Source organism: Euleptes europaea, chromosome 15 (assembly GCF_029931775.1).
Source record: "Euleptes europaea isolate rEulEur1 chromosome 15, rEulEur1.hap1, whole genome shotgun sequence".
NCBI classification, from domain to species: Eukaryota; Metazoa; Chordata; class Lepidosauria; order Squamata; family Sphaerodactylidae; genus Euleptes; species Euleptes europaea.
Genome location: NC_079326.1, coordinates 11,107,576 through 11,118,638, shown reverse-complemented (window position 1 = coordinate 11,118,638; position 11,063 = coordinate 11,107,576). Strand labels below are relative to the sequence as shown.

Below are 11,063 nucleotides of genomic sequence, written 5' to 3'. Positions count from 1 at the left end.
TGTATTCTGGATGTTAATGTGCTGCTTTAAATTCTCATTTAGCATAAAAAATGACCTTGTCAGTAGTGTAGCAAAAATGTGATGAAACAAAATTTTGAAGTGAATAGGGAAGGGGAAAAATCAGCCTTAATCAGGATAGTTTAGTAATTCATGTGTTTGGTGCTGCAAGAGATGACAGATAATTGTTCTCAAAATGATTAATCATCTGTTTCTTTTTTAATAGGTGAAGAAGTCAAGCCTTTTATACCAGAAGAAGCCAAAGAAATTGTGATGTCTCTGCAGGAACCTGCAGTATTCTACAACATGGCTTTTGATTGGCCAGCACTTCAGTGGAATGTTACTTACCTTGCCAAGCTGTTGGCTGGAAAAAGAATCCTTTTTAGGGTAGGGTTGAAGGACTTGGGCACAGGTAGATGTATAATCTTGTTACTCAGTTCTTTCTACATTTGTAACTTGTATTTTAATTAATGTTTATCAGTATTCTGATTTTTTTGTGACAAGACCTACAAAACACTGCATGATTAGAACAAAACCAAAATCAAAAAGACCTCTTAAACTAACTGAAAAAGACATTGAACAACCATAACACCATAAAACCAAAGCACTGAAAAAGTCTAAGCAGCAAAACTATGTATTGACCAGTGAGTGTGGGAGTAGAAGCTTGGGTTGTTTTACTGTAGATAACAGGGATTGGACCTGGTACCTCCTGTATGTAAAATCTCTACTACTGAGCCATGGTCCCCAGAAGGGATAAAAGAGAGCAGACTAGATGAGCTTCTCTGGGAAGTATTTCACAAAATGTATGACAGGACAGAGAAAATCCTGCTCTTTGTTGCCAAAACCCTAATTTTAGCTGATCGTGACATTCAGAGCAGGATCTTACATTGGTGACATGTGATATTGCAGAAAATATCCAAGACATAGGCCATTGAAGTCTTTAGTGGATCTTTTGACTCAAGTATAAATTTGTTTTCTTTGACCATCATGCGTGACTAACCAGTGTGCTGCATTCTAGGCCAGCTGACACATATCATTCTTGTTCTACAGGTTTAGGGTATATCCACAAAGCAGTTTCCTTTATGGTGCATTACTCATGAATTCAGTAAATATTTGGAAAGAAAGATCATCACACTTTCCTGTAAGACACTCCTATACTGGAATTGTCACATTTCAGAATGTTCTGGATGGTTCATATTTTGGAGAGTTCTATGTATAACAGGCGGGACATTTGTTAATGGGGAGGATTTAGTCCACATTCTCACAAAAGTTGACGGATGCAAGGCAGCTGAAAACCTGGCCAGGTTCATGCATAATTGGAGTTGGCAGACTGTGATGATTCAATCTTCTATGAAACAATCACCTCTGCTGCCATGACTGACCAAAGCAGTCAGAACAAGTCGGAACAGGAGTGATTAGAACTCACAGGACTAGTCCATGGTAATAGAATTATTGCTGGTTGTTATATGGCAGTCTCTGAGCCCCAAGTACGCACTGGTCTGGTTGCTGAGGGAGAAGGGGATATTAGCATGGAGCAGCACAGTTGTGGGCAGAGGTTGAAGATAATTAACTACCCAGTGGCTGTTCTGTTTCTAAAAATATATATTCCTCATCAGTGCCATAGAGAATTTATGTAGCTTTAAGATATTTTGATGGAAGATGCTGCACAAAGCATTTATGAAAATACTTGACATCGGCAAAATAAATATCCTTTACCCTCTAAATTCACTTAAGGATATCAGAGCTCTGAGAAGGAAACAGAGATTAAGCCCTTACTCCTAAATATTGTAACAAATCTACCACTTGCAAGAGCTATGTGCTGTGTATTGCCATACTAGCAGTTATGTAGATTAAAGGTGGAACACCCTTGCTGTTTATGGTTTTGACAGCCGCACTGAGATGGGAGAGCAGACTGTGATCCGGGGTCTCAGTTTACCTCCCACCCCCCAATCGATTGCATTTATCTGCACATGCATATTTCCGCTTAATAATTCAGGAGTTTGTTGAAACTTTTGAGGTCTGAAAGGGAGTGGGCGAAGAACGCATCCAGTGCCCCGTTCTGGACATCCTAGGCATCTTTCTCAGGTTTGAGACAAACAATAAAAAGACGACTGATGACATCCAGTGAATTTGATAACAGTCATCTGATAAAAGTGGCCTTCAGTCCACAATGATGGGTTCCACTCAGGAAAAAATTGTTTATATCTTCAGGTCAAAGTCTCTGTGTGTCTTTTCATCTATTACTTGAGAAATCCAGTCTAAGGGGAAGTCTTCTTTCTTTCTTGAGACAAACATCATTGTATGCTAAAATAGGCTGAAGACTTTTTGGGAGGGGGGATTCCTTCTGAGGTAATGAAGTAATTAGATATGCCTTTCTGCAATTAAGAAAAGATTACACCAGAAGAATGCACAGCTCACTCCAAGAGGGCTAAACTGGCACAATGTACTTACTTGCTGCTCTTGTGAAAGATGCACTGCCCAGTTGGTTCCTTTTATTCCTTTTTTTAATGAGCTGATGCTTCCAAGATAGCCCTGCATTTTTCTGATTTACTTATTCCGTTATCATTGGCTGACTTGTGCTGGTGATAGCTTTTAATTATTCACTCAGCACCCAATGAATAATTTTGTATTTCTTGCTGCATCGTAGGTAAATTAAATCAAAGTGTGTGCTCTGAGGATCAAGGAACCAGCTGAACAACCTTTTGCCTACTCTACTAATAGTTCTAATTATCAAATAAAATATTCAAGTAAGAGACATCATATTTCCTGGTTTTTACAAATATTTGCCTTATCTCAGGAATAGGCAATGTTAGGAGCACTCTTTTGTTCTCAAAAGTATTCAGGTATTTGAACTTACTTAAGTAGCACACATTTGTGTATTCAGTTCCATATTTTAGCTAGATAATGCATCTTTAATTCATGTTTGGATATCAAGGGGCAGCACTGGGCTTCAGGATATGAAAGTGGGTACCAGAATTGCAAGGCCAGTTTCCATATAGCTTAGATTTGTAGGTAATACATGTGAGAGCAAGCTCCAGACTTGCTTGTTGAAGAATCTGATCAGCCCTTTTTTGGAGCAGATGAATCATGTGAATAAGGGTCTGCTAACAAAAGTGATGTCCTATATTTAAACGGATATGCACTGGGACAGAGCAAGATAAAAATGCGATATATACATGAACAAGTCCACCATATGTATTGCCTAGATACGTAAGATATGTATTAACCAGTCCAAAAGTAAGGTGAATTTCTGTGTATGTTTCTTATTTGGGATGGAGCTGATGTTAAAAAAGCACCAGCCTAAATCTTACGCTGCTGAGTACCAGATTCATCAAACATTTTTTAACAGTAATCCTGATAGTAAACTCGAAGGAAGAACTGATGTGCAAGCTGGTCAAATAGAAAATGGCAGTGGTAAGGGTTTGTTCTTTTGCCTGAAGGAAATTAGACCAAATGTATGAGATTCTGATGGCTGCAATTCCCATGCATAGTCAGAGGGATGAGGAATGAATGCCCTCGGAGCACAGCCTGGTGCATAAGAAACAAAGGCGTTCATATTTAAGCAGCAGTACATGAGTAGCAGAATGAAGGGTAAATTATTGTTCTGTCATTACCATTCATGCAGTCTCTTGCAATTTTCTTTCCCCAATAACAATGGTTTTGGTCCAATATGTAATTTTGTATGTTATGTTTTTTTGGAGGAAGGACTAACTCTGACAAATGAAGGTCTCTGATTAGTCACAGGAAATATGTGCCACAATGCAGGCAAAAGCACTGCAGTCTCTCCCCTCCCCCTGTGCAGTATAATGAAAAAACGGAGTTCAATCTCCCAGGAACAAATAGTGACAATTGACTTGAGTATTATAAATAGTGCAAAGCTACACAGTGTCTTAGTGGCACAGGAGCCAGCTACTTTACTATCTGCTACAGCGAAAAGTATGTAACCTGTAAGGAATTCCAGGGTAGAAAAACCAAAACCAAATGGTTCACTTTCCTTCAGTTTAAGGACCACCAGGCAGAGTCTAGACTTATACCCACGCTCTGATCTCATGCCAGCAGAAATTTATGGTACTACTACTGAGCAGAAGCAGTCCTTTTTCTGTCCCCCTGGACTTCTCCCTCCTTTTGTGGGCTTAATTTGAAAACCCATATTTATTTATTTACATCCTTCTCACTGAGAGTCATGGTGGATTACACAATGTAAGTCATATTTTCTCTTCATGCCCAGAGTTTTCCCCAGGTAAATAAAAATCTTCTTCATGGTTGTGTCTGGCCTCAGTACCTGCAAAAAACTGGCCACTTCAACATTAGCAGGTATAAGGTTCTGCTAACCCACTGAAACCATGTCATTAATAACATTTTGCAAGGAAACCCTGGTCTTTGTTAACTCTTTTATGTATATGTGTGTGTATGTGTGTGTGTATGTGTGTGTGTGTATAGAGAGAGGGCTGGAACCTGAGCCTCCTTCCTTTTGTGTAAGGGGCACTTCATGTAAGATTTCCTCCTTTCCCACAGGAGATACCCACACTGCATGCCATGGTGTCCCCTAAGCTCCAGGAGCTGTATGATGAGGAGAGGAAGTTGTAGTGGGAAGTAGGAAAGGTCTGTTCTGCAAACACAGCTCCACTTGTGGTACTTTGCATCCAACCTTATACAGGAAATACTTAACGTTCAGATAATTGCAGTTTGGGTGTAACCTTTGGAAAAGAGTGGTGGTAGAAAGTGCCAACAGGTCGCAGCCAGTTTCCAGAAAACTGTGGGGTTTTCAAGGCAAGAGTCATTCAGAGGTGGTTTGCCATTGCCCGCCTCTGCATGGCGACCATGAACTTCCTTGGTGGTCTCCCATCCAAGTACTAACCAGGGCCAACCCTGTTTAACTTCGGAGATCTGATAAGATAGGGCTAGCCTGGGCCATTTAAATCAGGGCAAAAGAGTTGTGGGGGGGAAGTGATAGAGCAAACCACTTTAAAGCTCTTCAGTATATTATGTGGAGGTTGAAAAATAGGTTCTAAAACATATTCTGCCCTTTGAATCTCAGCTGAATTAAGGTATTGAAGTCACAGTCAACAGTTCTTGTGCATGTTTTTGGCATAGATCATATAATTACTTTTAAACTCTGCAACATATACAGCATTGATCAGTGTGGTCAAATCACACATTTAAAACAAGCTCCTAACTTCTGTGTCTGCTGCAGAGTATTTTTCATGATGTTTGTGTGTTTGGTTAGTTCTTTAAAGGCAGCTTTGAGATTAAATTGCTTTTAGTCAAATTTCTCTTTTGATGGTGTACAAATGAAAGGTTCTCAATATATGTTCTTTGGGAAAAGAGTGCTTGCCTCAGATGAAGCAATACTCAATTGAATTTATATATAACTGGCTCTGAATAGTGTTAAGATAATTCTCTTAAAGGACCATCAGACATAGGTGTCTTCAGATATTCATTAGATGTGTATGACCTGCTAGAAATGTTTAATCCATTCCCACTAGGGCAAAAGGCTATCTGCCCTTCTATCTATTATTGTACTACATGCATTTGGTATTCAAAGCCCCAAATGTCAAAATTGGACAATTCTGACAGTGTACAAGCCCAGAACTTAAAATTCTGACATCCTAACCATCTCAGATTGCAAGTTTAACGATACGTGTTGCTGATCACTACAGTGGGAGAAAGGGATTTGTTTCTTAGAAAGATGAGTACACCTCTACTCATCTAACCTGAGGCCCAGTTTGTATGTCTAAAAAAATCCCCCATATAAATAGGTTGCCAACAGGCCTGGAGAAAAATGTCCTGTCCCTTTAATAGAGGCTTTAAATGTGGACAAGTGAAGCTTTTCATGGCATGAAAGTAAATTACATCATCTGGTAAATAACACCCCACTGAGAACAAGGAGCATTTTCAGGATTCTATATGTAGAGATGCAGCTGGTTCCATGTACTCAAGAGGGATTTGAACATATTACTCAAACAGCATCTCTATATGTCACATGGCAAACCTCTTTTGACACTCAGGAAAGTTTCAAAAGCCATTTGTGAGACATACATTGCTTACCGACAGAAGGAAGTCAGCTCGGCCTGAGCAAGCTAAGCTGTTGGGAGCACCTAAAGTGTTTTTGTTTGTTCATTCATTTGCCCAAGGAGCTTGAGGTGCCATTCATAGTCCTATGCCCAATTTTATCTTCACAGCTCACTATGGAGTAAATTAGGCTGAGAAATAGTGACCAGCCCAGGGCCATCCACCAGCAGAATCTTTTTTGAGGATATATTTAAAATGTCGTGCTTCTTTCTTGCCAGTTAAACACACTTCAAGTTTGGGGGAAGTGAAATTTAGAACGAAGAAGACCATTATGACTTGTAGTGTCTTAATGTTTTGCAAAGTTAACAGAACTTTTCCCTGCAGCTTCAAATGATGTCTTATCCTACTATTTCAGAAATGAAACATTAACCATCTGAGGCACAGTTTCTCTGTAAATAATCAATTGTTAGAAGGTTTTTCAGCCGAAACAACCAAGCTGTTGTAATTTCATTTGTAGGTTTATATTACATTTAACCAGCGGTCTGAGCTGACAAAGTTATTGTTTTTATCTGCCAAACCACCAAGCTAGTATCTATTATTGGTGTTGTATTCAGTGTGGATGTAATGTTGTCTCTTCTTATATTGCTTTAGCTCCACTGTTTGAAAATGAGTGCAGTTATGTGGAAGCTACGCTTGAAGAGTTTCTGGCCTGGAGTTTAAGAGAGCCTTCTTGCTCTTCTGGACTGTTCAGTGGTTACGAGTCACATAAATACTGGGCCTATGCTGACTATAAGTATATTGCTAGACTATTTGAAGACAACCCAGAACAATTCAAGGTAAGAACATAAGAACAGTCCCGCTGGATCAGACTAGAGGTTCATCTAGTCCAGCATCCTGTATCAAACACTGGCCAACCAGTTCCTCTGGAGGTCCAACAATGGCATAGAGGCCGAGGCCTTCTCCCCATGTTGCCTCCTGGCGCTGGGATTCAGAGCTTTACTGTCTCTGAACATGGAGGTTCCCTTTAGTCACCATGGGTAGTAGCCACTGATAGGCCTGTCCCCCATGAACCCACTAGCCACCATGTTCTTTATTAATTTATTATATATATTGTTGTTGGAAATTTATATCCAGCCTTTCCATTACTAAATGAACACACAAAACTGCTTACAACAAACTAAAACAAAATAGAAATAAGCATTAGACCAATCAAATTGAAAAGCAGAAAACTGCTAAGAGGATACAAGAGAATTCATGTAGCAGCAGGATATAAATCAATAGAAACAGCAAGAAGTAAAATAGTAACTCCTGAAATAGCACCACTGTTTCTAATAGCGAACTTGAAGCTCCCGTGCCTGTCCGGAAGGGAGTGAGACTAAGCCATACACAGACTCAGATAAAGCCCACTCCCCAAATTAGTTGCACCACTCAAAGGACTTTGCAGAGGAGCCCTTAACATCATCCGGCAGCAGGGCCTGTAGCAGCTTTTTATTCTGGAATGGGCAGTGACCAGTGGGTTCCATGAGATGCATATTGCAAGCCCCCCACCCCCCACCCCGGTCTCTCCCACAGGCCCATGATTGTGGGCAGACTCACAAACAGTACTCTCTAAAAGCAGACTTTATTGGCTATTCACATGCCTATCATCAGAGCAGTGAAATGGGACTATCCACAAACAGTGTGTGGGTTATGTTAATTTGTTAATTAGATAAAGAAGATACTACCCCTCTCCACAAACCCAACCCTGTCCCGCCCCAAACCAATCCAGATGAGGACTGATGATGTCCAAGAGCCCTAAAATGATGAGGGCAGTTAAGGGTTCGTTAAAGAAAAGGAAAACAGTCTGAGGGGGAAGGAAACTATCTCTCCCACCTAACTTCTTTATGGGTCCCAGATCTGTAACAATAATAAGGCCGATCTGTCTTACAGGATTCCTCTGTGTGCCTAATAATGCTATCTTTGTGCAGTATTAACTTTTTCCGAACTTCTCAAAACAGGAAATCCGCTGATCATTATGTGACCTCTAGAGCAAATATTTATTCTTGGTTGATATATGGGGGGGAATAAGAGTTGTTATTACATAGTGGCAGCATTGTTGTAAATACTGCTGAAGTAATCATTTGTGAAGTCATTTGAAGCCTCAAAAGCTCTAAATAAATGCTCAATGAGTGGCTCCAGTGGAAGATTTCTGCTGACAGAAGGGGGGAGGGATTTTGGTGGAGTCCATCCCTCTCAATAGAGATCTCTGACTTTCCACTTACCCTGTTCCTGAGGGTCTCCTGTTCCCAGAAGTAGCAACTTGGAGACATATTGGGGTGCAGTGGGAGGGAGGACATGAGGAAAGCATGCTCCACTGACCGATAGCCTTCCATCAGTGGGATTTTTTGGTAGATCCAATCCAGTAGCTTTAGGAAGAGGCAGGATATAATTGTTTTAAATGACTCTTGTAGAACTGCCAGCATGAATATTCAGAATTAGTGTGCCCATCACTATATGTCTAACTACTGTATTTTCACCCCTACTACCCTTCATAAAAAGTAAGAGTGAAATTTCTTTTAAAGGCAGACGTGAAAATGCTTCCTTTTTCCCTTCTGGCAAATCCTAATTCTTCAAGGAGTTCTGTGTGAAACCACACGCACACAGGCTATATGGGTAATGCTCTAAAGGCACCTCATAGTATTCCATTTCTCAAGGCATATGATCTGGGCCTGGGTAATACTTCGTTGAAAAATCTTTAATGGAATACAGATATAACAAATATCCATTTAGCCTCAAGGACCTATGAGAAATCTTCTGGCTGTAGATGTTATGCATTAACAGCAAGCTACTGCTGCCAGCTGAAAGAATCCCCCACCCCCGCGGTGGGCTGAAGATGGCACCCGTAGGGCATTAATATTCCTTCACTATCACTGTAGTGATGCATTCATCCTGGCCAAGATCTGACTCTTAGTTCTGCAGTCTTTTATTCCAGAGCATGAATAACACTGGTAATTGCATATTTCACAAAATAGTCCTCAGTAGTAGACCGTGATAATACTGTAGCTAACGTCAATGTATGCCTGAACTATTACCACAGAACACATAACTCACAGATATTCTGAGGCTGAAAACTGGCTTGTCTGTGCTGTGGAGAAGCATTCAAGTGTCAGAACAAGATCCCAAGAGAGACTTGCATTTATTGATTTTCTTTTTTTATACAGTCCCATGATTCGCTGCTGTTTTTATTCAGATTTTATTTGGATTTTTTCTAAGGTGATTTGAAGGGTAAAATAACGCAGTTTTTTATTTATAGTGATTAATAGAGCCATTTAGAAGTTGTTTGAAATTTAGATTGCACTGTTTATCATTTACAGTTGCGTGGCTTAAGGTAATGATTCCATTATTTTAACATATGAGCAGTATCTCACTTCTTACAGATTTTTTGTTCACTTGATATTGCATTACAGAATTCTGTGATATAAATCAGAAGCATGATATATGTATGAGGGTTAAATAGAAATGAGACCTCTTAAATTGACATATGGGTATATTAGCCCTATTGTAAGCAGCAAGCAAAATAAATGTAATTCACAAGTAATGTGCTATCTGTTATGGTTGGGATACTTTTAAACTGCTTCTCATTCAGCTTTGTGTTTTTTTAATGTAAAAAAGCAGCCCATTGTGCCAGGATTTCAGTACTTGCCAATTTCTTTTCAGTTCACTGGTTAAAAACTATTTTGCCCATAATCATATCTGCTATTTATTGCGGCAGCAGCATTTTCACAAAGCTCTTCTTAAATCTAATATTATGTTCTCTCTCTTTCTACTTAAGTTGACAGAATACAGAAACTACTTAGGTGTGAGATTAAAGTGCAGGGCTGGTTATTACCCTTAACTTTATCACTGAAATAATTATATTGGATTTTAAATTTTTTGACTTAAGGAAAGCTAGAATAACTTTCCTTTTGGGTTCTTGAAGCTTCTGACAAACGTTGCCATTAGGCTACTGTATTCCTTTCTATAAATCATCTAGTATTACATTACTCACTTGGAAGTTTGTCATTCACCTTGATGATGTTGAATCTTAGAAAAAGAGATGCTACCCTATAGAAAGTTTGCAGGTAATCATGTTGGTCGAAAGGAAGCTCCCAGAAACCACATAATGCCTTTACCAAGATAATATAAAACAGTGTACAGGCTTTTGAGCTCTCCAGCTGCCATTTTTTCTTTCTTCTTCCCAGAAGGCTAAAGATGCAACTTGGAAACCGCTCCAAAGAGTATCTATTCAAGTTTGCCAGGCATTGCACATGGGATGCAGACAATAGGGTTTAAGACCAGGACCGAGCCCTCTTTCCACCCCTCCTTTCTGTTTTTAAACATCCAGCTGATGGAGGGGGTGGAAAGAGGGCTCGGTCCTGGTCTTAAACCCTATTGTCTGCATCCCATGTGCAATGCCTGGCAAACTTGAATCGATGCTCTTTGGACCGGTTTCCAAGTTGCACCTTTAGCCTTCTGGGAAGAAGAAAGAAAAAATGGCAGCTTCCAACTGAAGACATAAAAGTCAGTCGTTAATAAAATATCTCTATAGCACATAGGTTCCTTAAAAGGCCAAAAGTGGAGGGAAAACATGATAGTCCTTATATTAACTTAACAGGACTGAAGATTTGTTTAGATGAGTCACTGGAAGCCAGTTTGAATAATGTTGTCTAGTAGTGGGGGCAAGAAATGGCAAAAGCACAGTCTCATACCAAACGTCTTCCTTAACTCAAAAATCCCTCTCAGCAGTCTAATGCATATCTACTCTGAAGTAAGTTCCACTGTGTTCAATTGAGCTTATTCCCCAGGAAGAATGCATAGGATTGTTCCCTTTGACAGATAACTTTTCAAACAGTATTTTCAAAATTGTCAGAGATTGCAGGTAGCTGAATTGGTCTGAAGAAAACTCCACAAATCCAGATAATACCTTTTCATTAGGAGCAACTAAAACAACACAAAACAGGATACAACTTTTTAAATCTTCAGAACTTATCAATACATCTAATTTTCAACATGGACTGTTTTGTGGATACTTGAAA

At 39.7% G+C, this 11,063-nt stretch overlaps 1 protein-coding gene across 1 annotated transcript in view; it reads left to right on the top strand.

Annotated features, from left to right (window-relative positions):
- Positions 1-228: 228 nt before the first annotated feature.
- HSPBAP1 (HSPB1 associated protein 1) overlaps positions 229-11,063 on the top strand; it is a 45,113-nt gene continuing 34,278 nt past the window's right edge. The window contains exons 1-2 of the mRNA XM_056861438.1: positions 229-409; positions 6,661-6,845. Of these exons, the coding sequence (XP_056717416.1) occupies positions 271-409; positions 6,661-6,845 (324 nt within the window). The 5' untranslated portion in view covers positions 229-270. The remainder of the gene's footprint in view (positions 410-6,660; positions 6,846-11,063) is intronic.